At 37.8% G+C, this 27,903-nt stretch overlaps 1 protein-coding gene and 1 long non-coding RNA gene across 8 annotated transcripts in view; one reads left to right on the forward strand and one right to left on the reverse strand.

The window, feature by feature from the left end:
• The window catches only part of COL14A1 (collagen type XIV alpha 1 chain), a 117,960-nt gene that overhangs the window by 10,276 nt on the left and 79,781 nt on the right, over positions 1-27,903 (reverse strand). For 6 of the 7 annotated variants that reach the window (XM_042833376.1, XM_042833357.1, XM_042833367.1 and 3 more), the window contains 11 exons: positions 24,628-24,705; positions 24,274-24,360; positions 20,799-20,852; positions 20,305-20,400; positions 19,013-19,066; positions 17,769-17,822; positions 8,006-8,059; positions 5,785-5,856; positions 3,877-3,912; positions 3,392-3,458; positions 2,698-2,886 (listed from right to left, as the gene is read on the reverse strand). In XM_042833376.1, the coding sequence (XP_042689310.1) occupies positions 2,698-2,886; positions 3,392-3,458; positions 3,877-3,912; positions 5,785-5,856; positions 8,006-8,059; positions 17,769-17,822; positions 19,013-19,066; positions 20,305-20,400; positions 20,799-20,852; positions 24,274-24,360; positions 24,628-24,705 (841 nt within the window). Of the gene's footprint in view, positions 1-2,697; positions 2,887-3,391; positions 3,459-3,876; positions 3,913-5,784; positions 5,857-8,005; positions 8,060-15,509; positions 15,567-17,768; positions 17,823-19,012; positions 19,067-20,304; positions 20,401-20,798; positions 20,853-24,273; positions 24,361-24,627; positions 24,706-27,903 lie in introns of those variants that run through there. The other variant, XM_042833403.1, reaches the window with a different exon arrangement.
• On the forward strand, positions 13,063-14,868 carry LOC122168244. The gene is made up of 2 exons (XR_006171216.1): positions 13,063-13,154; positions 13,262-14,868. It is a non-coding gene; the product is annotated as an uncharacterized LOC122168244 (long non-coding RNA).

The raw sequence follows: 27,903 nt of genomic DNA on the forward strand, positions 1-27,903 counted from the left end.
ACAATTGCAGGTACTGGTGGATGGCAAGCTGGACACGAGCCAGCAATGTTCCCTCAGGCCAGAAAACCAACCATATCCTGGGCTGCATCAAAATAGCAGGGTCAGCAGGTTGAGGGAGGTGATCCTGCCCCTCTGCTCTGCACTGGTGAGGCCTCATCTGGAGAACTGCATCCAGATGGGGAGTCCTCAGTACAGGAGACATGGACCTGTTGGACCATATCCACTGGAGAACTACAAAAATGACCCTACAAGGACAGACTGAGTGAGCTGGGGCAGAAGAAGGCTTCCAGGAGACCTGATAGCTGACATTCAGTATCTAAAGAGGTGCTATAACAAAGAAGGAGACAGAATCTTTACTGAAGTCTGTTGAAGTCTGTTCTGATAAGAGGAAAGGTTTCAAACTAAAAGAGGGGAGATCCAGACTGAATATAAGAAATAATTTTTTTTACAATAAGGGTGGTGAGGAACTGGAACATGTTGCCCAGAGGAGGAGGAAGAAGCCCCATCACTGGAAACATTCCAGGTCAGGCTGGATGGGGCTCTAAGCAACCTGATCTAACCACAGGTGTCCCTGTTCATTGCAGGGGATTTGAACTAGATGACCTACAAAGATCCCTTCCAACTCACGATTCTGTGATTCTAGGATTCTCTAAAAAGGATTATGAAATATCCCAGGATCTGTACAAACTAAAATGTATCTTTCAGTTAAATGAACTTCTACTACACCCATAATGCATCAATCTAAAATTTCCATTCCTTTTGAAGAAATGAAATCCTCAAGGACTAATAATATAATCTGTTTTTTATGTCTTTTTGTTTGTTTGTTTGTTTTTCCTGGGTTCTGAATGAGCTCCTTCTCTTCTGTCCAGGTTCTATTCATGGTTGTTGTTACGTGAGTAATAAAAACCATCTTCATTTCAAGTAGAATTACTAATTATTTTGTCTTTAAGTTCATATATAAATTCTTGATTCTTAAAACAATCTTGTTTTGAGCTATATATATATAGTAAAGCACTCTCAACTTTCAGCATCACTGTTCATGAGAATCTGCAGAGTTCTGGCTGACCGATTAAACTTCCCAAAGTAAGCTTGATAAATGCTTGCTCTATAGAAGCATGAAACTCCCCACAAGCAAAACCTGTCAAAATCAGTCCTTTCTAACATCAATTATCTACAGAGACAGAAAAAGGGAACACAAAGACCACATTGTGGTGCAATATTTTGTTACAATCACCTTTTTCAATGTACATTTTATCTTTTCTGTACTCATTCTATTTTCAATGTTTTTTCCTAAAGATTAATGTTACCAACAGTGGTTCTAATGGAAAATACATGATAAATTCTGGACAAGTTTCCATTTTCATAGCCTGAAACCACAGTATATTCTGTGTGTTTCAATAGTTCCTGCCTGAGAAGATACTTAAAATGTACTGTATTTGTTCTGTATTTGTTCTTTGGGTCACCATTTTTAAAGACAGTACTTAACTTACTGCTTCGTCCAATTTTCTTTCATTCTTTTCCCTGTTCCCTCCTTCCTCGTTCTTTCTGGATCATGTCTTGTCTTTTGTTAGCTGGAGCACTGCCATGACTGAGAGGCCAGTACCCTAAACCTTGCCTTCTTTTTTTAAGAAGATAGTTAGAACTACAGTCTTGAGGATCACCAAACTCAAAGTCTTACACAAAAGATTTCTTCTTCAAAACAATGCTTTCACTCTGGTCATTATGTTAACTGAGAACTGGAACAACTGAATTCCTGACTTGAACAACCTTCATGACAATCTGTTTTTAAAAACCCAGCTGGCAGATTTTGTGACTGCAGCACCAATTAATTCCTCTTTAGTACAACATTTGTCTCTTTGGTTTTTGGTCACTTGCTCACGTGATGGTTTTCAAAGCACTTTCACAAACACACATCTACTCGCTGCTGAGGTTAGTACCAAAGATGCTAAGGTTGCACAGAGAAAGAAATCAAAACATGGAACCTGTCTCTTTATTATACAGTGCTAGAGGAGGAAAGAAGGAAGGGATATAGACCACCAAAATATAGAATTGAACAGTTAATTGCATTACTTCCTTCTGACGTTACCATATCCTATCTTTGATCCCTTTACCCACTCATAAACTATGATTTTTTTTCTGCTCTGATCAACCTTTCTCCATCCAGATTATCATAACTCAGAAGTCTTCAGACTGACACACCTGAAAGTGTGGGCAGAAAGGCACTTATCCAGGTATGCTTGGCCATGCTGAGCCAAAACATCCTGCTGGTTATGGCCTGGCCCAGGTGCCTCTAATAAAGAAATGAGGTGTGTGATGGATAGGTCAGAGATTAATTTCACTTTAAAAGTAGAAGCTGATTATTATTTTATTATGTATATATATAATTTACAGTTTAATTATGTTTTCTATTATTTATTTTTTAATTTTTTTTTTTTTTAAGTTATTCAAGGATTTGGACATGATTGCTCTTATGGGTCAATTTTAACCTGGGATATTCTATAATCTTGTCAACCTACATGTGTACATTGCTTTTATGACTTGAGAGTTTCCATACCTTTCACTATAATCTATGATGAGCTCAACAATCAAGTAGAGAGAAAACACTGTCATCACAAAATGTTAATACAGAAGACAGAATCCACCACAATGTATAAAGAAATTAAAGTCTATTTTTTATTAGTGAATTATGAAGCCTACCTCTTTCTCCTGGTCTTCCAGGTTGACCAGGGTTTCCTGGGAATCCTTGCATGCCTGGAGAACCTTGCTCACCCTGTGGCCCTGGAGCCCCTGGCCGGCCTGGTTCCCCAGGAGGTCCTGCAATAGTTCGCGTTGAGACAGACTGGCTTGGTATCTGATTCAGAATGGAGTTATATCTGGCCATATGACCTGTCAGGAAAAACATCAACATTTTTAATATGCAGTGGAGAATCCAATTCAGCTAAGTTTGAACAGAGCACTAGCAGGTCCTCAAGGCTGCAGTCTGGCATGCTAGGAACTTCAGTGACATGAAGTTGGTGAAGAAACATTGGTTTAGGAAGTATACAGAAAATAAGGACAACTATTGTGCAGAATTTCATTTCCTTGCTTTTGTGGTTTTTGTTCTTGTTGTTTTTTTTTTTTTTTGCATTTGAGATCTGCAAAACTCTAGAATTGTTACAGCAGAAGCTTATGTACACCCTAATAAATTGGAAAAATACAAGCTGGTTTTTAGCTGCCTGATACTAATGAGCTTTAGTTCAAGATAAATCCAGCTGGATCATAAATACTGACAGTCCAGCCTAAAATGAACAGATTCGCCTAGACAATCTGGAAAGCATCATATTTATGAGCAACTATGGCAAGAAAAGATCTAATCTAGAGATAGGAGCTTATGAACTCTAAAAGTATTTACCCTGGATGAGTTGTTCACACACTTGACGAGCAACAGCACGCACCATTGCTTGGGACTGCAGATCACCCTGGATAACAAAAACAAGTACTGTTGCATTGTTTTACTCATTTCTGTCTTGAAAGTGTTCAAATGAAATACATTTATTCTTACTGAGAGATCCCATCTTTACAGATGAAAACAAAGCCAAGGAAGTTTGGGGATTTCATTGGTCCCCATTGCTGTTTTTAGAAAGCAAATAGAAGTCTGAGAATGAAATCTTCAAGCAAGATTTGGGGACATGCTTAATTCTTCTCACCTTCAAACATTTGTGTAGCTATATACAAGGCAATGTCTGGAAAAAAAGTAAGTTTGCTTGATTGCACAGAGAAAATTATTGTTCTTGTATTCTTGTAAACAAAAAGAACAATAAATTGTTGGAAAAAAGCTTTTTACAAGATACACAGCCTCAGAAAAAAAAAACAGCTAACCTGGGAACATAGACTTACCCGTTCACCCCTTTCACCTTTAGGTCCAGGAGCACCCTACAAAAAGATCCAATGTAAAATTAATTATTGTTTTGCTATATTTTAAAACATCGTTTTTTATATCTTAAAACTTAAAACCTATGTACCATCTCCCTTGCAACATCACAGTAAACTGAACAAGGACAATTACGTGGAGAATATAATCTTCTCTGGAGGTTATCACATACTGAATAATCTTGTTTAAAATGCCAACAAGGGCAGGCCCTGAGGTGACTTTTGATGGCTGAAATATGTCTAACAATAGTATTGAGTATGAAGAAGGGAAGGATGATGGGATAAACAAGAATTCAGCTTTGCATGAAGACGTTGGCAGCGACTATGTACGAGTAGACAGCAAAGGAATTAAACTGCTTGGAAAATCAACTATGACATTAAAGATAAAGTAACACCATAATAATGGTGAGGATGATTAAGTATTGGAACAAGTTGTCTGGGCAGTTACAGCATTGCCAGCAAGGCTTTTATGGTAGGCCAAGCAGGGACTTCTGTTCAGGTACACCGGAAACACATCAATGTCCGTGTCAAGAGTTAATCTGCTGACTAATTCCTTGCTAAAGCTTAGTTTATCCTCCTATCCTAGGAAAAATGAAACCCCAACAAAAATGGATAGATTATTTTTAGGTCTATTTCATATAAGTCTACCATGGGGAAAGACAGTTACTGAAATTCTATCAGTTTTCACACATCTAGCTATTTTTTTCAGAACTATTAGAGTTTAAACATTCGTAGTAAAGGTCTTACATGACTCACAGGAATACCTACATTTTAGGAGATTTAGTTCAATATCTGGAACACGTTTGGATATGAAGTGAATGGGCAACGTCTCACACACTGACAGTAATAATTGCCATAGCTCATCAAATCTCCTTAGGACATTTCAGGATTGCACTTAGAAACCACGCAGACTTGTGCTTTAGGTTGTTACCTTTGCTTACATGTCATCAGTTACTGAATTCCCACTTAACCAAATAAAATTCTTGCCTTAGACTAACCTCCAAAGCAAACTGGATTTTGAAAAAAACAAATCTATTCTACAAATCAAGTAAGAAGTACACATGGTCACATCCAGGTGCATTTAAAAATTAAAGAGAACATTCTCTTTGATATGTGCAAAGAAACAAGTACATTTTATAATTAACCAAGGAACGAAATGCTAAAATATTAATGTAAAATACTATCTGAACTATTACAGAGAAGAGGTCCACTGTAATTCTTCTAGCTCTTTTATGTATCTTCTACAATCACTTTATAATCAGATTACATTCTGCTAGTTAAACTGTTTTATTTTATAAAAAAGGAAATAACATCTGAAAATTGAACTTAGTACTAGACGATCCAAATACTAACTTTAGGTAGAAAGGTGTGGTTTTGCACTCAATCAAGTTGCTGGTCAAACTTCCTGCAGCTGAAATTTATGATTCCATTATAGGAAAAGCCATTACCATTAAAGAGTTCCTCTGATGTAAACCCAAAGTAACTTCCTGCAATATTTTTACAGTATGATAATAAGAATAAACTTATTTCTGAAATACTGAGATGAATAAAAGGCATATTTTAACTTAAAAAGCAAAGGAAAAAAAGGAAAAAGTAATTGCACACAGATCACAAGATCTTACGCTATTATGTTCTTACTTTCACTTCAACCTCTAATTTTAACTCTCTAATTCCTATATTCCAAACATTATATGCAAGATCAACAAATATACATTTAAATATGAAAAACAAACAAAGAAAAACATTTTGCTTAATCACAAACTGCAAACAGATCATGAGCATAAATACTGAGGGATTATGAAAACAGTGAAGCCAGGATCAGAAATCAATGAATGCACAATAACAAATATATCAGTACTAATTTATGATACTCACAGGAGCTCCAACATCACCTTGTGGCCCCTGGCTTCCTGTAATACCTGGAACACCTGGAGCACCAGGTATGCCCTATGTGGAAAAGAGAAAGAAAACATGATGACATCCATGAGGCCTGCTGAGAGAAAGAGCTATGATGCAGGAGAAGTCCTTAAAGCAGTATTTCCTCACTTAGAATTCAGAGGGCATTTAGAGTTGCATTATTAAGCACAGGTACATTTTTACAGTTTACAAGTCTTTTACAGTTACTGAACCATTTTCTGTTGGTTTTGTTTGTTTGTTTTTTGTTGTTGGTTTTTTTTTTTGTTTTTAACTTGGGGGCTATTAGTACTTGAATGTATTAATTTATTTTTCAGAAGAAGATTAAAAATCAAGATGCTGTATATTGGATTTTACTTTTTAATACTGATTCACTTTTATCAGTGCAAACTGTCTTGCTTCCTGATCTAGTCAACTATTACAAAATAATTCAATATTGGAATTTAAACTGTACACACACCAACAACAAAACTGCAATTTTAGGTATGGATTATGACACCCTTATTTTCAGATGATCTTGGACTTCGTTTGACCTACTTACAAAGAAAGGTGCTATACTCAAAGTCAGCAGAAATTTGGGTGTTTCTTTTAAATATCCCATATCACAAACAAAATAGCTTATGCCTTAATACATCTCTGCTACAAATCATCCAGCTATATTTCATTTTTCAACTGGTGACCACGGACTGGGCAATCCCAACACAGATCAGCTGTTGGGCTGACAGAAATTTTTTGTTCAGATTACATGGGAATAATAAAGAATCTTTTTTTCCAAGGATTGGATTGAATATGAGCTAAGTAAACGTCATGAGAACATAGTGAGAAACGTCATTTCAGCAAGACAACTGGCTAGCTAGTTACATCTCCTAACCACAGAATTTCTGCCAGTCAAGGACCAAAAAGAGAAAAGATTAAGACATATATTTTGCAGTAGAAAGCGCATCAAAAGCACTGCCCTGGGAGAAATACCTGAGAAAAACTGGCTTTTGAGGCATGCTCTCTGAAGAAGGCATGGACTGCTGAATCATGAGGCTAATCCTGTGACATTACTACTGTTCTGGGGGATGCATATCTAGCCAGCCAAGAGAAGCGACTGTTGCACCCTGTTCTGGTGCAACTTCATCTTGAGCACTGTGTGCTGTTTTGGATGGCACAATGTATACAGGACACAGAACTGTTAGAGAGCATTCAAAGGAGGGCTATAAAGACGGTGAAGGATCTAGAGGGGAAGATTTATGAGGAGCATCTGAAGTCTCTTCATTTGTTCAGCCCAGAGCAGAGGAGCTGAGGGGAGCCCTCAGCTTACAGCTCCTCACATGTCCCTGATGACAGCAACAAGGCCCAAGGGAATGGCATGGAGCTGTGTCAGGGGACAGACAAGCTGTGTATTATGAAAAGGTTTTTCACCAGAGTGTGGTCAGGCACTGTCACAGGCTCCCCAGAACAGCGGTCATGGCACTAAGCCTTCTGGAGTTCAAGAAGAGTTTGGACAATGTTCTTAAAAATATGGTTTGAATTTTGGGTGGTCCTGTGTGAATCCAGGATTTGGACTCGATGATCCTCATGGGTGCATTCCAGCTTAAGATATCTATGATTCTATGACTCTCTGCATGGAGAACACTCAACACCATCAGCGGTTTTATCTAATATAAATCTGTCAAAAAGACATTAAATTTGCCTAACCATGCTAGCTAGGAAGTATGAAACTGACTCTGGAAGCAAACTTACATCTTGCACTGAAGGCTGAATGAGGTCCCCGCTGTCTTTTTCGATTATTCTATGAGAGCATTTGAATATGCACACTCACTTTCAGCCTCCAGTCGTAGCAAACTGAGCAATTCACTTCAACTAATAATCCCAAGTGGAATTTCTTACAGAAAGAAAGTCTTACCCCAAACAGTAACAACATTAATTTCTCTTATGTAGTGCCATTATTCAGCTAGAAGCAAACTATCAACCTATTGATGGAACAACTCTCTTCTCTCCAGACATTTTTTTTTCTTGAGCTAAGTGAGAATGGAAAAAAATGACACTGGACAAGCAGCTTTCTGCCAACTTTGTGAGTCATGAGAATCCTAGCTTCCAGGGAGAACTTTTGGCCTTGCCTAGATAACAGAGTGACCTACTGCCCCCCTAAGATCTGCCGATCTTTACAGTAATAAAGTCAATGGGCAATACTCACAACTGGGCCAGGAGGTCCTTGTGGGCCTGTGGGTCCATCTTTGCCAGGAAGGCCCTAGAAAGGAGAAATGTATATAATTTTATCAGCTTTTTATACATAAGTTATTAATTTGTTCAATTTCTTCTAGAAAGCTTTTTCTTTCTTTTCTTTTTTTGCTCTGGGGAGAGTTTATTTCTTAAAAGGAGCTACAGCGTAGCCAGCATTTTAAAAAATCCAACCACGGTCTCACTGTGCTTTTGAAATAAGAAAGTAATGCAAAAATCTTTGTACTGGCACTTTTCTCTCTTTCACTTATAATGCTGCTATAATGAGGGTTTGCTGTCCAACTTGTCTCCCAGAAGATGGGTCACACTTCCAGGTCTGTTCTCACTGGTTGTGACTGTTCACAGTCCCATGGATTAAGTGCTGAAAGACTCTAATTGCCATGCATCTCTCTGTCCAGCTACACTGTACATATGTACCAGCTATCACAGAGGTCCTGACTCAGGAAGCAGCATAATGAGAGTTCGATAGGGATTCTCATGTGGTTTACATTATGAACGTGCTTCAGAGCTTCCAGAATTTGAGCCAGAAACTAAAGATATCTTGGAGACTGGAAAGCAAGCAAATCAGAGAAGAAAGGCTGACCAGATGTAGAAGAAAATACATTATCGGTAAAGCATTCGTGCAAATTAACCAAAATACACATTTTGCGCCCGCATACTATAAAACAGATTTCTGAACAGCCAGTCATATGACAATTATTTAATTACTGCACAAACTCAAAAGGAGAAATACGATCTTATTACTGGCTCGAGACCAGAATATGGAGGTAAGAGTAGAAGGAAAGTGAGGTTTTTAAAGAGTTCATGCTCACACACAGAGTAAAGAACATTCTAGTTCTTAATAGGAAAAGGGCTTAGTTTCAGTAATTAATATAGCATGAACTAGTTGTTCCATGCTTTACATGGTTTGGAAACTGATTAAAAACTGCTTTCATATGGAATAAAAAATCTGGTGTGGGAATATCATGTCATGTACCTAGAAAGGACTGTTTTAAAAAAAAATACACCAGAAGAGTGTTATGATGATCATCATGATCAATTTGTATTCTGTCATCTATGCATCTTTCAGATTGATAAGGAAATACTATTTTCCTATTTCATAATGCAGCCAGATGATTTCTGAAACTTCCAAGTACAAAGCAGGTCTCCCATCACAAAAGCAAAAATAATATCAAACTGGCATTGAAATAAGGTTACTGGATCACAATAGTTTTAAGACCTACACAGAGAAAAGGATGCAAGTCCAGTTCAATTCAAATACATTTGCTAAGTAAAGGAAGTGAATTCATTCTTCAAAATTGTTATTTCTGAAGGAGACAGAATGGCAGAAGGAACTTTGAACTGCATTACAAATGATGAAATAGGATTTCTGACACTCAGAAAGAATCAGCATGAACAAGGTTTTGAAAAATTCAGTGACGGGTGTCATTCAGTTTTATAATAGCATGGAAGATTATATAACTCCTTGGTTTTGTAAATAGTATCACCTCCGGGAAAATTGGTATCTTCATGTTTACAAGTATATTTCACCTTTTAAAGCAAAGAGTGAAAATCTGCACTTATCTTTGATTCGTACGAAGGCAAGGTGAAAACTGGCTGGACATCCATGTGGGCTTAATTTATCTACCGGGGAAGGAATTGGAGAACCTTCTATTGACTTCTAGAATATAGCATAAAAATAACACTGTACGATGTCCATCCCTTCTCCCATCCAAATCAAAGTGTAGAACTAACAGAATGATCACAACTATCACATTAGCTTGGAATATAACTCACAATTTATTTCTTAGGAGCAATTTTCTTACTTTTGGCTGCTCCCAATTCTTATCTGTTCCTAGGATTCCGTTCTCCTGGCACTGTGCATGTATCTCTTGGCCACACAAAATCACTTCCTATTATACTTGTTAACTGTGAAAATTGCTTTTTATAAATTAAGACAAAGAGAGGTTGCATTTAAGGGCGAGTAAGGCAACACCTATTCTCTCACGTAGGATAAAGACCAAAGATATTTGTTTATGCTTCAATGACATTATTTAGGTTATCTGATGAACCAGAATGGATTTGATACTCATTCTGAACTTGGGAGCAGGGAAGATTACTAAGGTAACAGGAAACTGGCAGAAAGACTGGGAATGTATTTCTTCTGGCTCTTGTTTCCCATTATTTTTTGTCTACGTAATGTATAAAAAAATAGAGTACTGTGAGAATTCACAAGCTATATTCAGAGTACTGAAGCCTTAAAGAAATAATTCACTCTGCTATTTATTGAAATTTCTTCTTTGCTTCAATATCTCCAGAATGCCTGAAGGAATTACACAGCACAACAGCTCTTCATCCCTTATTCAGCCAAAGCCACAACAGGAACAACTGCATACACAGCCACCAATTGAATCTCCTTAGTGCACAATCAAGAGCATTTTGATGTATGACCTCAAATGGAGGGCAGTTTAGAATCAAGATGAATACTGTTTTGCATAGTCATCTTAAATTGGAGCATGCTATAGTAATAGTATGAAAAAGAGCAGTGGAGAAATAGCGTAGCTACAATTGCTTTTTTAATTAGAAATATAATTTGCTAGAATACAAATGGCATCATAGAACATAGGTACCATCTAAATCTCCATAAAATTTCAACCCTGATGAAGACAGTAGAAGCTGCTGCTGGCTTCACTAGAAACACTTCAGCTTTTGGCAGCTCAAACTTTGCTTGGGGGTATTTGCAGAGAAGTGGTTTTACAAGTAGGATAAACACTGGCAAAATCTCAACTGAAGCTACTAAGGCTTGAAGGACTTCCACATACTGCTTTTGAATACGTCGAAAAACCAAATGCAAACTGCAACCTATTACCTTTATTTTTTTTCTTTTTCTGACGAAAAATTTAAAAAATTCCTCTTGTTAAAACACACACACACACACAAAACAACAACTGCTGTGACCATGAGAAAAATATCACAGAATGACTTGGGTTGGAGAGGACCTAAAAGATCACCTAGTTCCAACCCCACTGCCATGAGCAGAGTTGACATCCACTAGATCAGGCTGTCCAGGATCCCATCCAAACTGGCCTTGAATGCCTCTAGAAATGGGGCATCTGCAACCCTCCTGGGCAACCTTTTCCAGTGTCTCATCATCCTCAAAGTAAAAAAATTTCTTCCTAACATCTAACCTAAATTTACTCTCTTTTAGCTTAAAGCCATTCACCCTTATCCTGTCATTATCAGACCATGTGAAAAGTCAGTCTCCCTCTTGCTTATAAGCTCCCATCAAGTATTGGAAGACTGCAGTGAGGTCTTCCCAGAACTCTTCTTCTCCAAGCTAAACAAGCCCAACTCCTTCAATCTTTTTTCAAAGGAGAAGTGCTCCAGTCTTCTGATCATCTTCACGGCTCTCGTCTGGACCCACTCCAACAGCTCCGAATCTTTCCTGTACCAGGGGCCCCAGTAAAATTTTATTAAGCCAGCATATTAATCTGAGGTGTAGCTTCCAAAAGATCATGCACCAACATGAGCTATTTCTGATTAAATCTAACCCAAAAAAATAGCAGAAATGTAGCTATTTGGATGCTTTGGTCAGAACACAAATCTTTTTTTTTTTATCACAATTGTCTAGTTCTGTCTCAACACACAAGAATAAGTTGACTTTGAATTTCCTTTCTTCCTTGTGCAAGTGCCATCTATGATATAATAGTCCAAAATTAATTCAGCATTAATTCTTCATAGTTTAAAACATATTTCTTTCATATCCCTTGTTAATTATTTAAGTTTTAACAGCAGTTAACTTCCAAAGAAAAAAATTCTTTACATATATGTTTCCCTCTGAGTATACTTTCGCTTCTAAATTAAAGAGATCCTCAGAGCAAAAGATGTGGCACAGCTCATGCTGATGTACATGGGCACATTTCTGCACCTTCATGGAAAATAATCTGGGGTCCCTAGGGGACAATAGATTGAACATGAGTCATCAGCATGCCACTGCAACAAAGACCAACCACATTCTGACTATCAGAGCACAGCCAACAGGTTCAGCAGCGGGTGTGTATGGTTTTGGTCTTCTTAAAGATTAACACGTCCAATTCACGGTCACCAAACGGTCAGGGTCTGGAGCACAGGACATATGAAGAGAGGTTGAAATAAATTGGTTTGCCCAGCCTGGAAGAGAAAACACTAAGGGGCAATCTTATTACTGTTTAAATTACCTAATTGGAAGAAAGAGACACGACAAGAATAATCTCATAGGTGTACAGTGATAGGACAAAAGGCAAAAGATACAAGTTGAAAGAGGGAAGTTTTAATTAGGTGCTAGAAAAAAAGTGTTACAATGAAGTGGTATATTGTATATTGACACAGATTGCACAGAGAGGTTGTGGAGTCTTCATCCTTGGAGTATTCAAGATTAAATTTAACGTGCACCTGAGCTGCGAACAAATGAATTCCGAAAGGTCCCTTCCAACCTTCATCTGATGATTCTCTAAATCTCACTCAGTGTTTATTTACACAAACTGGAAATGCAGACTGGAAATGATTTAAGATCTACACTGTCCTCTGAACTATGCACTGGAAGAGTTGTAATTGGTATCAGCCAACACTACCAAGAAGAATGTTCAATATGAGAGACCACATAAAAACACTGTGGATATGCTAAAAACTGTGTTGTAGCAATATCTCATGTGCTAGTGCAGGCATAGGCTGTGTGTCTTACAGCAGGTTTCTTCGACCTCCTGCTCTCAGAGCACACAGAAGAGGAACCATTAGGAGCTGAAGATATGTTTGAGATGCTGAATCATCTTCCTTATCACTTAGATGTATCTCACTGCAGACAAATATCTGCAAGCAGGGTAAAGTAGCACTGGTCAATATTCTTGGAATCCAAAGTAGCTCCATGTATGGTAACTGCTGAGTCACGGCCTGAACCTCTGACTGATCACCTGAGACAAGCAATGAGTCAGCCAGAGGAGCACAGGTGAAGGCAATTCATCTGGGCTGCTGGAAGAGGTGGAGCCAGGCTTCACCTCTCCTAGACCTATTTAAGAGCTGGTTACCAGTGGGGAAGGATCTCTGCTGGAGATTGCCTCTGCTGGTGTCTTGTGAGTGAGCTCAGGATAGGGGTAAGCCTTCTATTTATCCTCTTTTTGTTATCATAGTCTGCTTTGTCAAACTCTCTTGTTTATTTCATAATTGTAACATCTTAATATTCATTGATTACACACTGCAGCAGCTGAACAAGGAAAATCAATAACATCATACAAGTCTCCGGTCCCACCTTCAGCAGACATCCAACAGAGCTTCCCCCAGTACATACTAACCTGATAAGGAAAAAGCCTATCACTTTACCAAGGAGATGCCCAGCAGAGGACACCTATGAGACAGCTGTGAGTAGTGACAATGTTACAAGCACAGAAGATGCAAACTTGGCATTCAGAACAGGTGTCATCAAGAGGAACATGACAGGCACTCGGGATGATGTATAAACCTGGCAACCATTTTGAGGCACATGAAGGAGAAGAAAATAATCAGTAGTAGTGAGCATAGAGTCACCAACAGCAAGTCATGCCTGACCATCCTCATAAGTTTATGTTAATGAACTCACCAACCTTATGGAGGGAAGAGCAGTGAATACTGTCTTAGCAGACTTCAGCAAAGTCTTTCATGGTGTTTCCCAGCAAGGAGAAATGTAGTCTTGTCCCTGGGGAGGAACATCTCCCGGCACCAGGACGTGCTGGGGGACTCCAGCTGGAAAGCAGCTTGAAATAAAAGGCTTTGGGGTGCCGTCAGAGACACAAAGTTGGCTGTAAGTCAGCAGCGTGCTCCTGCTGCTAAGAAGGCTAATAGTATTCTTGGCTATATCAGGTAAAGTATCACCAACAGGTCATAAGAGGTGACCCTTCTCCTCTACTCATCACTGGTGAGTTCTCCACATATGGAGAACTATGTCCAATTCTGAAGACGTGGACATACTGGAAAGAGTCCAGGAGAGGGTTATGAAGATGATCAAAGAAGTGGAACATATCTGTCCTGTGAGGAGATGCCGTTTCGTTTGGGGAAGAGGAAGCTCAAAGGGAATGTTACCAACATGTAAAAATACCTGAAGGGAGAGTGCTCTTTTCAGTGGGGCCCAGTGACAGGACAAGAGGCGATGGCCACAAACTGGAACACAAGAGGTTCTGTCTGAACAACAGGAAAAATTCTTCTGCTGTGCAGTTGGTGGAAAACAGCCACAGGTTGCCCAGGGAAGTTGTGGAGTCTCCCTGTCTCCCTCCCTGGAGATTTTGAAAAGCTACCTGGACCTGGTCTTGAAGAACCTGCACTGGTTTGGACCAGATGGCCTCAAGAGAACCCTTCCCACCTCAGCTGTTCTGTGACTGTGTGATCAGACTTCCCTTGTCACAGCTGTGTAGATCTGTCCTCTCGAGTGGCCTGAACTTTGCAAGAAATAACAAGGATTGCAACTGTGACTTCACCTTGGATAGTAGCCATGGAGATATGGGAAAGAGAAGACTTTTCCCTTCTCTACCTACACATCTAAACAAGGGTCAGTGTCAGTCTGTTTCCAGACTTTCTGCTCTTGGCTGAAAAAGATGAACAAAAAGCACAAGAGAGTCTAATTACAGCCTACATATTCACCAGGATGCATGACGTCAGTTTGGATTCTCCAGTGTGCTATTCAAGCTGTATCTCTCAATAAGATATGCTTGGGAGAAACACAATCTGTTGTTCCCTTTAGTAAAAACCTCTGTATATTGCCAGCTACAAATACAGGACAGTAAGAGAGCACACTAAACAACCACAAAAGTAGCCATAAAATAAAAACAAAAAGAAGTATTTTTGTATTTTATGAAGTCTTTAATATCACTCTTCTATAACTTGAAGCTGATGAGAGGGCAGGAGAATGCTCATGCTATAGAATCTGAAATGTACATTTAAACCAGTCACCAGACAGGTTTAAAAATATTATCAGGAATATTCAGAAAGTCTGCTTTATTATCAGAAAACACATTTATTTCTCTGATTCAAATTTAACACGGTATTTTTATAACATCAAGCTTTTTTTTTTTTTTTTTTGTAGAGAGGGTGTTTCGTTATAAAAATAATCTTCATATGAACTCACAAAGCAGACAGTGGAGATGCTCTAGTTTTGTAACTAGTTACTAAAATCCACAAAAAGCAAAATTAAACAGGAATTAAAAAGCAGTTCAGAAACACAGAAAAGTACTTCTCTAGATTAACTGCTCAATTAAAATATGAAGAGTAAAAAATAAAGACCTTTTCTGAATTGATTTCAACAATAAAAACAAATGATAAATGTTAGAATTCAAAAGAAAAAAGAAGTACCATTGAGGTGAAGTAACTGAAGAAAAAAAATCCTTGACTGCAGGAGTTATTGAGTCTCTTATCATGTTATCCCCAGTTCAAAAAAGCTTTCAGAAATCTCCCAATAACTATCAGTCCCATGCTTACCTCCCATTAACACTGATGTGATTTGGTCATTTGCTTAAGTGCTCTGTGGCACTGGTTCCATGCTATAATTAAAATATTTCAATGAACAAAAAACACTAATGAGGAAATGATGGCTAAGCTAAGAATAATGTATAAAATCTCAGTTCTAGTAGTATAATAGCTGCAAAGTAGTTTGGCATCTTGGCTAACAGGAGGAAGCCCAACAAAGGGAACATTATACAAAAAGGCAATTTACTTCTTAGGAATTTTCCAGTTCCCTGTAGCTGTTGCTGCAGTTACGTCTTTCAGAATTATGCCTTTCTCAGAGACTTTGGTAATGTCACTGGCTTGGATCTTCACTCATCAAAAGCAATTTTATGTTGTCATAACTGCACAGTAATCAAATAAGTTACAACACCATAAAATTAATAAAACACCACTGTTTGTTGCTGTGGAAATAATTACTGCTGCACAACGTTGCATAAGGTCACACAGATACAATAAAAGGTTAACAGACCTATTTCTGTGAGATCTAAGCTATTTATCCAGCTACTTTGATGAACAACAGAAGAAAATTAACACATGACCCAAGCATGATTATTTCATCTACAAAAACTGGCTATTTATTTACTTGCCATTCTTTATTATAGACAATGTTGGGGTCTTCTACAGAATGAGCACTGCATGCCCCTTCCAGACTGCACCAAAAATGTTTGCTGCACTAGTCCTACGCCATGCTTTTCTCAGAAACATAATTTCTCTGTATCAACCCACTGAGATCCATATGTAGGAGAACTAGATTAATTCTGAACTGCTAACACAGACAGGGCTGAGTGACTCTACTGCAATAGCTGTTAGCTACAGCATAAAGTAAAAACTCTGGGTACTTTTCACCCCAGCAAAACACTCAGTTTAACCAGTGAGGAGGAATGAAAAAGAGGGGGTACTTTTTTGCCACTCACATAAACAATTTCTAGAACAAAATCACTTCAACTTGGCTATGACCAAGATTAGCCAAGCATTGTGGCAAAAATCCAAATGTCCGTCAGGCTCCAAGTCTTTACAAACATGAATAGGTGATACCAAGCTCAGGGAACTTAGGGGGAAAAGATACAATACAGTCAAAGAGAAGAGATTAAAATCATGTAAAAACTGAGCTTCTATATAGAAGGCAGAATTACAGTAGGATAAAGTAGGAAAAGGAATACATTTATCTTCATGTTTCATTACAAGTTAGTTAAAATTATGCCTATTCATCTGATTAGAAAGTTATTCATCTGAAGATAATGCTATGCAAATCTTTATCTTAATAAAATTAATTTCTTTATTTTAGAGGAAAAACATCCATGCATTGTCTAAATTCTACAGTAATTTCAGTGGAATAATTTACATACTTAAATTACTTGCTTAAATTCACAATAGTGAAAGTATTTAAGCACGTTTAAATTCATAGTAATGAGGTCAAGTATCGTTACAGAGATACATATGTACTTTTATAACATGTTCACAGGTAAATGCCAGAAATCCAAAGAAGGTTCAGATTTACCAGAAATGCATTACACTACAGTATCCAAAAAAAGGAACATAAATACATAAATCTTGTTCAAGGGTAATTGAAAAGTCATATTTAATAGTGAACTTCTGCTTATACAGTAACGTTGTTACTATGCTAACAATTGCCTTCTAGCACCTAACTAATAATGAAAGTCTTCCCAAGCAGAAAGGTTTAATTTATAGTTTAACTATGCACATGAATATGAAGATTTGTCTTTTACTGATTCCTAGACAGACTGTATTTTCATTTGTTCTACCAGAAGCAGAATGAGGTTGACCAAATTTTCATATTCTTATTCAAATTTTCCTCTCATCAGTAATTTCTACATGTGTTCACATTCAATATATGATGCCCTTGCAATTGTCTTCATTATTCAGTAATCAGCTATATCATTTGATTGCATGCTTACTGTGTAACACCCACCATCTAATTTTAAACATATAAGCAAAGGGTGCTGGACACAAGCAACATCCATTCCTATGAAAGGCATTAGATGCAGACAGGGTGCATGGTTCCCCCACTGCTCATCTAGCTAGAATTACTCAACCTTGATTTAGCAGATGAAAAGATACTCCACCCTATCTCTGCCATCTCTTCTGGCACAGAGATACAGGTCTCCAGAAACAACAGAACTTAAGTGACATAAGCTACAATAAATCTGCCATGCTAAGAAACATATCCATTATGGAATGGAATCTTTTTAAACAAACACAAGTTCATTTTACCTTACCCTTTGACCTTGAGCTCCATCTCTTCCAGGTGAACCTGATGCTCCTGGGACACCCTATGCATTATAAAGGGAGAACCAATAATGGGATCAACTCAACAGAACGCAACAAAATCACTTTCCAATTTAACTGTATGGCATGGTTTTTCATTTCATTTTTAAATGAGAAGAACTAGGAAATTGATAATGGTGGGGCCATAGAGGAGTTAGTAATGAAGGTATTTCTGTGAAATGAGGGATGGTTAAACACACTTTGTTGAAATGCACACTCATTCGCACTCCCTCACTACAATCCTCTGTTAAGGACACTGACAACTGAGTCACATCGGCCTTCCTGTGCTGCTAAGCTGTAAAGAAATCTGCATCACTCCAGTGTTGTGTCAATATGACTCTTACTGCATGAATCAGTATCTTAACCTGAAGGTATAAATGCTATTTCTCTTTCTCTTTTCTAAAACAAAGCCTGGTACAATATTGTTTGAAGTCATTGTAGCAATATGAAATGGCCTAAGTATGATTACAAATTATGTCCAGCACAGCTCCGCACTGTTCAAATGAAATCTCATTCTCTCATGAAAGCAGCAGAGCAGCCATTACTGTGGTGGTCCAGAAGGCTGACAAAACTGATTTATGAGGAAAGATTGTATGAGTTTACTGTCCCTAACATACATGAACAAAAGGGGGGAACCTGTTAACAACCAACAAACACTGGAATGATATAATGAGAAGAAAACTGTTTGAAAAAGGAAGAGCAAATGATCCTGAGAAGCAGCAATCAATTGGAATGAAAACTCCTACCTAAATACCAGACAAGAATTAAGTTTAGATTCACTGAAAATTACAGTTTTTAATATGCTGATCTTGTGAATGATACCCTAAAAAAAATTAACTGCCTAATATGTCCTCCTATCTAATTCCAGGAGGAATTTACTATTCTTGAAGTGAAAATAAGCAGATGTTACCAATAATTCATTACATAAAAAGGAATTTTAAAGTCAACAGTTTCTAAGTTGTTACAGACCCAATATTCAGTGTGTAACAAGGTCGAGAAAATAATCAGTTCTTCAGACCCTGAACAATTTGGTCACTGCATACCAGCATACCCTAGATTCCTGCTCCTGAATATCCATTTGAGTTTACCATGACAACACACTTCTCAGCAGTTTTGGATATGTGCCTTAAACTCACAATGATGTCAATTCGACACAAGCTTAGTAAGTGACAGGTCAAACAATAACAGAGAATACCTGCAGGCCAGGAAAACCAAGATCTCCTTTCTCTCCCTTTTCACCCGGTGGCCCCTGCAGATTAAGAAGCACTCATAGTAACTCAAATATATGGTTACTTTCCTATTTTTAATGTTCTTATCAGCATCTTTAGGAAAAAAAAACCAACAACAACAACCAACCAACAAGCATACAAACAGAAAACAAGGCTACTTTTCCAGCTGAAAGCAAACCCTCAACTCAATTTGAAAAAAATGTAAACGAAGAATTTACAAATATAAAAAAAAAGACTATGAAATTTACTTTAAAAGACTTCTGAACTAAGCTGACAGGAGTACAGCCATTATGTCACAAAAAATGTAGTTGTTTTTTTCTTTCCTCCTCAGAATCTATTTCATTTCAGTACTCAGGAGTACTAATGATGAAACCACTGGATCTCTACAGAATATATGTATGGCAAGGATATACTTTTCCAGATAATAAGCTAATTTTAATTAAATTCTGTCATAACACATTTCCTCTATGAAAAAACTGATTTTATAATTAAGGTATTAAGGTATTAATATAATTAAGGTATTAAGGTATTACTCCCTGATGACAGCATCAAGATTATGTAGTTTTAAGAAATTACTTTGTTATATTTTTATTGTAGTGCAGTAGAAAAAAGAAAGGGTATTATAACAGTAAAATTATGAAACAAGAAAAAAAAATTACGTATCTGATACCCTTCAGGACTTGTGTGTACATAACTACTGGAGATGGCTATAAAACTAATTTGTCCTGTTGGTTCATTGTTCTGCCAATGTGTGTTTATGATGAAATTCTGATACTTATTTCACAAGAGCTTTGCAAATTCCAGGCCTAATCATCTCCTGTGATGATAGACTCTGTAAGTGCAGTGAATACTATTGCTCAGTTTTGGCAGCAAATACGGTGTTCTTGCTTAGGAATACCTTTCAAGTCAGAACTGATCTGCACTGAGCAATACCACAGCTAGAAGAAAGATTAAATATTAACAATTTGGTACGGGGCCATGTTACTCCCCTACCACGATTCTTTTTTCACTTGTCTCAAGGCTCATAGCTGAGTCACACCAAACTGATTAAATTCCTCCAGCTAACCAGAAGTTCATCTCCAGGTGCGAACTGGAATCCTGGCATTAAATCCACTGTAGCGTAAACCTAAATATGCAACTTCCCCTGAAATACCGAAATGCAGATTCTGATCAGGACACCAAAAGATATTTTGGTCTAATCTAAGATATATGCTGTCCAAAACACAGAAGAAAACCCTATTGTTTGTATAAATCTCACTGGAAGGCCTTGAATAGAAAGTCCACTGGGTCCTTGTGGTCCTGGAGGTCCTTGAGGTCCAGGAACACCAATTTCACCTCGAGGTCCATCTGGTCCCTAAAGTAGCACGGGACATAAGTTAAACTCCTATCATATGGACAAAGGCAGCTTCTGTTTGAAGAATTAAGTACTGATAGACTCAGAAACATCTGAAATATGAGTTAGCATTTGAGTGAACAGTCAGTGTTCCATTTTAAAAAGGCACAGATCCTTTATAAATAAATAAATAAATAATGCTGCTGTAGCAGCATTCTGAATTTTATTTCTTCCATTTCTTTTATCAAGAAACACACATGACAAGTTATGAAAAGAGATACACAAAATACCAATGGAATTTCACTATGCATTTTCCCCAGCAACAGTAGAGAATCTGGGATTCATTTCATGGTTTACATGCAGCAGAAATAAACCAAGAGCCAGTGCATCTGACAACTGTAAAGTGCTGTACAAAGTACCTTTGGACCTGGATCTCCACGATGACCTTTGGCACCTCTGACACCTGGACCACCCTGTAAAGTACAAGCACAGAACTTTCTGCAAACCAAAACTATCAAACAAATAAAAATGAAACCCAGAGAAGCCCAAACTTTTCTTTCCTGTTCTTGAATCGTATGTGATTCACAATGAATATCCTGTCCAGATCCTTTCACTGGAGTAATTAAACTAAGAACATACTTCAGTGTAGTCATATGTAGGAGCAGATACAAACGCAGATGTAACCAATTTCCAGAGCCAAGAAAGCACACACAGTAAGTATCAAAATAACACTGAAAGCTACAACAGGGATAGAAGTTCATACATGTGGTCATGGGTTCCCCTTCAGTTGCTGAAAGCTCCTGCATATCTGTCCATGCTCTTCAGGATCACCACATTGTTAAAGGCTGAGTTTCAATTCCTTAAGAATATTTTTCACCAAGGACAACTCCAGTATCTACTAAATTAACTCAATGGTCAAATTTAGTGTTATACTTAGGCAAATAACCTTTTGTCTATTTTTGTCTTTTTTACTTTCTTCAGTGGTGCCTGCATCTGTTAATCATTTATTAACCAAATGTTGCCATTATTATTAGGATCATCTGAGACACTGGAGCTGCATATACCTATGGATGGCTGCCATGAATGTGTTTTGCATATACATGTTGGATATGCTTTATCCTCCAGGACAGCATAAAGATTGCTATTCACATTTTTTCAGGTCAATTTCCCTCTTCCTTCACTTGAGAGTATCCCTTCATCTCTTGGATATAAGCATTACAGAGACTCTGCCCTTCTTTGTAGTCAAAAAGGACTGTGTACAACTAGGCATCGTAACTGAATTTAAGATTCACAATGAGTCTGGTTTTGAACCCAGTAATCCTAGCATGGCAAAAGCACAAATTCCAGAAAATTGATTTAAGTTGAAAACATCACAAGAGCTTCCCTTATTTTTCCCATAAACTAGTTTTAGTGGTTAAATAAGATTGTATAATAATATCAAATTTGTCATTTCTTTGACTTCTAGTTCTAGCCAAGATTTCTTGTTATGTGTTTTCTGTTATGTTAAATAACTTCTTTATAGTCAGTACTTCCACAAGAAACAATTCTTAATCATTCGTTATGAATTCAACTCTTTAGCTTTTTTGATTAGTTAAAACCAATGAAGCATTGAAAGCTTTTCATTGCAGTTAAACTTCTCCAAGTGATCCAATAATGTTTTGTGTCTCCTTCACTCTCTCGAGTTCTGCAGCTCTCCTTACACAATGCAGACATCAAGTTTGTGTGCTTAGTTCTACATGCAGAATTTCAGACAGCATGATGAAATTCTGGCAGATTAAGGCATAAAAACTGTAACCCATAATGAAAACTTCCAGATAATCTTACCTCCAAACAATACTTTGTCTCATCTAAAATGATCCACTTTCTAAATGATCACAAACAATATTTCCAGAGATATAATCCCAAACAAATGGAAGCCTTTTATCGTGAGTCTTTTTGGTATAATATCTAAGGCTGGCTACATGGAAGAATTCTGATCCCTAAAACAAAAAAATCCTTGGCTTTGTGAGAAGTCACATGATGTTTTAATGACCCAGAGCACTACTGACCAGACAAAGCAATGTGACTGACCCTTGGTTGGCTCCGAAAAGAACAGTGAGTTGGGTTTTTTTGCTCTGCTTTTTTGCAGACCTCATACATATTTCCTGAGCCATACGCCATGTAACTTTGGCAAAAATAAAATAAAATAAAATAAAAAATCACTCAAGAGAGGCTGAATTCTAGAATTACATTCTCCCCATGCCTAGAAGTGATAGGACAGAAGGGGACAGACTCTTAAGCAAGGTCTTGTTGTGATAGGAAAAGGTGAGACAGTTCCAAACTAAAAGAAGGGAAATTAAATTGGAGATAAAAGATTTTTTTTTTCAGTAAGGGTAGTGGAGCCCTGGAACAGGTTGCCCAGAGAGGTGGTGGTTGATCCCTCCCTGGAGACATTCAAGGTCAGGCTGTACCAAGCTCTGAGCAACTTGGTCTCACTGTAGATGTCTGTGTTCATTGCAGAGGAGTAGGACTAGATGACATTAAAGAGTCCCTTCCAATGTAAATGATTCTAGGATTCTATGCCTTTTCTGCTTGATTTTAAACCACCTCTTGTAGGGAACTACCTTACTCAAATTATTGTTTATCTTAGATACAATAAATAAAAATAGATTATTTATTTCTGAATTAAGCTTTGGCATTTCTTGTTCTATATGCATTCTGAACTGTAGCAACACATATCCTTTCATTCAAATAATTTTAAAACATTTTTTATTTTTCTGAGAAATGTAGTAAAAGGACTCATGTGAATTATCCCACTGTAAGGAAACAGACTGGAAATCTATATAAAGGAATGAATACTTTAATCCATACTTGACTCATAACCTGTACTCAAATAGGAGAACACAGTAATTTTTTCCTTGTTCAAAACACACATCTTCAGTGAATCTTCTCCTTTTAAGTTCCTTTTTCAAGCTTTTGTACCTAAAGCTTGAAGAACAGCTCTTGCAGAAAAAATGTAATGTCTGAATTGTCGATCTCACGTAATTTGTGTACTTCAAAATCTTTTCAAAACATTTATAATTCTTTACATTCTTCACCGACTCTTTCCCTTCAAAACATGCTCTTATATCATTCAGAACACTATGAGCAGAGAAACATGAAGATCAAATTTGTTCATAAGAGGGCCTTATGTCAAGCTAGTTTAGCAAGCAGCCCTAAGATGCCAATCAGAGTAATCTGTTTGTGAAAGAAAAAACACATGAATGTTCTACAAACTCCTAGTTACAATTATCTTACACTAACCCAGTAATATGTTACTGCAAATAGAGCCTACAACTTTTCTAAACTGACAAAAATCAGCCATGCGATGTGAGATTGAGTTTTCTGAATTCAGACCACCCACATCTCAGTTGTCTGGTCTGATCCATTCTTTGAGTTCTTCCATAAGCTAGGAGAAAGAACAATTTATTCCGTCTTCCTAAGATACTACGCTGAGTTGGAAAGTAAAATATTTGTCTTCTAGATAAGACTATCTAGTTCCACCTGTTATATAAGAAACATAAAACACCCTGCTGAACATTCACACAGTAAATGCTTAGAGGAACACTAGCAAAGTAACATCACAAAGTACATGGAAGTTTTAGGATTGCATATCTCATCATTCACTCTCAAGCGAGAAAAACTTCCAATTCCCTAAATGCTTTGGGCCTTCTCCTTAACTTTTAGAAATCTGACTGAGTGACAAGTTGTTGGGTTTTTTTCTTTACTCTAAATAGAATGTCAATGTACCACTTTAAAGATACTTGAAATTAATTTAATCTTATTAGTTACACGATTTCAGTATGTTTACATTGGAATAACGGTGGCACATGGACAACTTGGTACAGTTGGCTAAAAACCTGAATGAAGTCTTACCGGTGGTCCTGGAGGTCCCAGGGGACCCTTATTAGCTTCTGAACAGGAACAGGCATGAGGAAGGGCAGGGCAATTTTCCTCATCTCTCTAAGGAAAGATCAAGACTGGATGAGACTTACGTACAAAACTTTTATTCAGAAGTAAGAATTTTATAAATTGAAAAATAATGATACAGAGGTGCCTTAAAACAGCTTACTTGATTTAGAAATACTTTTGTCCTTTCGGTAGGACAAGTAATCCAAGTACACCTGGACCTTTTTGAAAACACTCAACCAAATATTTCCTTTAAAACATTTGCCTCAATAAAAGGAAGAAAAGAAGTAAATTGTACAGTTAATGAAATAAATTTCTTACCAAGCCAGGAAGCTCACAGCATTTGTCTCGATTGGCCCATGAGGTAGCACAAACAATGTCAAACATCTGCAATTGCAACTGTTTCAAAACAAGGATGATATACAAGATGATTGTTAGTTGTAAGATCAGCACAAAACAGAGCCATCAGCAAGAAAAGCTACCTTCACTCAAGTACTCAGTCTAGACAGAGAAACGGCCATCAACTTAGAACAGCTAACTCTAAAAAGGCTTATGTTCTAATCAACATGTCCAACTATCAGATATGATACTGACTGAGCAAAGCTGTTCAATGTGAAATGCTGTAGGCATTTGATTGTCTTCACCTCCCCAACCCAGTTCCTGCTTTTGTCCAATGGTGCTTCCAATGCTTTGTTCCAGCAAAGGAGGCACCAAGAGACAGGTGTAAGAGAGCTCAACTCCTCAAAATATTCCACTTGTCTGGTGCTTGGACTTTATCTGGAACAAGATCTCCTGTAGCATACTACTTACACCGGAACTGAGCCACAGATAATATTTATCAATTTCTCCAGTTCTACTTTATTTTAGAATGTGCCTGCTTTTATCCATATTATCCTCAGGCAATGAAAAGCTACGAATGAAAAGCTTGCTGCTCGACAACTGTGGTCAGAAAGAAAAATTCCCATCTCATGTCTGGGAACATGCTATGGACAAGAATCTAATCTACAGGAACACAAACATTTGGTAAAAATTACAGCTGCTAGGTAGTCAGAAACAATATACCAAATAGGACTCAATGGTAAAACCAAGTGTCTCCATTACAGCCTTGATCTGAATAAAAAATGGGTCTAGAGAGATGAAGCTTTACTCAGTTTCTATTTCTGTTCTTTCTCCATGCCTCATTTACTTGCATACTGAATAGAGAAGGGAACAGAACAGAACACCCCATTAAATCAGCCCCACATGTTAAAAATATTGAGGAATGGCTAGAGATAGAAGAATGATCTTTAGTTTTGCTATTATTTTCATTTAAGTAATTGTAAATCATTATTTTCGGCAGCATTATCTTAAAACTGGAACAGAGCAATGAAGCTAAGGATTTGAAAAGCTTTAAAACTTCATTGCTTCTAAAGGTGTTAAAATAGAAATGGGTACCTTTGCTTCATTTTTTTCTTAAGTAAGTCAACTACTGTATTTTAAACAAAGGAATACTTTCACATACATAGGATTTCTCCTTATTTGCAGCAGATTAACTGTTGAAGTGCAGCATGTAGGGAAGTTCTGAACATTTGGGTTGGGTCCACAAAGGTCTAGCCTGAGTCAAACAGTTCTGTGTCCCCGGCTGTTTCAAATCCATGCTGGCTCCATGTGGAGCCACTTAGACATCTCTCCATTACACATCTCAGGGCTACTAATTCCAGGAAGACTCATTCATTTGCTTAACTCAGGATGACCTTGGATATTTACATGGAACTACACTTATGCAAATCAGACATCTCTGAAAAGGACTGCAGAAGCACCTCAGCTGGTTGTGCAGAAATCATTTCAGGGTCAGACGTAAGCAGTATTTCCACTTTTTCCATAAATCAGTCTGTCCCAAGCTACTCTTTTATCCTAAACAATGGAAGTCTGACATTACTGGTTAAATTTATGCAGTCCTACACAGGAGCATATACACATTCATATATTGGATTAAACAGTCCAGAGATCCATAGTGATAGAATATGTTGGTGTAAAATAAAGAGCAAATAGACATTGTCTGAATTGTTGTATTCACCATTCAAATGTTGAATGACTCAGTACTCCTATTTTAAAATATTACGTGGGTTGCTCTGACTCAAGCTAAATAACTCAACAAAGCTTTCTTTGCTACCATCAGCCCTTTACTCATAATTCTGAGTATTCATATAAATTTTGCTTTCTAGATCTCCAATACTGTAAGCAAAGTCAGTAATACAGAAAAGTCTACTCATCTTTATCTGATCAGGCTACAGTTCTGCAAAGCATTCCCAACAGTAGAAAACATCAAATCTTAATTCTTTTAGCATCACACACACATGGAGGTAAAAGAAGACAAATACTGATGAAAAGGAAGCATGAGTAAAGAAAAAAAGTTGTGATTTGTAAACTGTTTTAAAGCCAGACTTTTCATTCAATCCCACTGAAGTAATAAAGAACAGTATTTACTTCTTGTCAAGGTTAGGTTTCTCTTCTCTAGCTGTTTGGAACTTCTAACTCAGACACGTCCCACTGTTAAGGGCTGTTGAAAGGGCTATGCATGTCTAGCCTAATTCCCTTTCTGTTCAGTCTGTCTCAGATAAATGTGTGTCTGTTCATTGAACTGTAGCATACCACACTCATCAGTGGGACAAAAAAACTCTTATTTGAGTATATTCCCTCAAAATTGTTTGACAAATTACAGAATATCTTGACTTGGAAGGGATTCACAACTATAACCAAGTCCAGCTTCTGGATTCACACAGGACCACATGAAAATCAAACCTTATTTTGGAGAGCCATGTCCAAATGCTTTCTGAACTCCAGGAGGCTTAGTGCTACAACCATTGTCCTGGGGAGCATGTGCCAGTGCCTGACCACCCTCTGGTGAAGAACCTTTTCACAGTACATAACCTGACCCTCTCCTAACACAGCTCCATGCCATTCCCTTGGGTCTTATCACTATCACCATAGAGCAGAGATCAGCATCGCCCCTTTGCTCCCCTTGTGAGGAGCTGTAAGCTGCCATGAAGCCTCCACTCCACCCCTCTGCTCTGGGCTGAACAAACCAGGTAACTTCAGGTGCTCCCCATACATCTTCCCCTCAAGATCCTTCACCATCTTTATAGCACTTCTTTGGACTTCCTCTATTAGTTTCGCGTCCTTTATCTATTGTGGCATCCAAAACATGACACAGTGTTCGAGGTGAGGCTGCACCAGTGCAGAGCAGAGTCCTGGCTGGCCTCATGCACTCCATGCCACAGTTGGCCCTTCTGGCTGCCAAGGCACACCACTGACTAGTATTTCACTTGTTGTCAACCAGAACTCCCAGTTCTGGTCCTAGAAGACTGCTCTCCAGCCTCTTATCCCCCAGTCTGTACATATATCCAGGGCTGTCCTATCCCAGATGCAGAATATAGAACTTGCTCTTATTAAACATCATGTAATTGATGATTGCCCACCCCTTCAATTTGTTAAGGCCTCTCAACCTTTGAGGGAGTCAGCAGTTCCTCCCAATTTAGTATCACCTGCAACCTGACTTTGCATACATTCAAGTCCTATGTTCATGTCATTTATGAAAACATTAAAGTGAACTTTAAA

Source organism: Centrocercus urophasianus, unplaced genomic scaffold (assembly GCF_019232065.1).
Source record: "Centrocercus urophasianus isolate 14NV4802_14NV808 unplaced genomic scaffold, USGS_Curo_1.0 seq_11, whole genome shotgun sequence".
NCBI classification, from domain to species: Eukaryota; Metazoa; Chordata; class Aves; order Galliformes; family Phasianidae; genus Centrocercus; species Centrocercus urophasianus.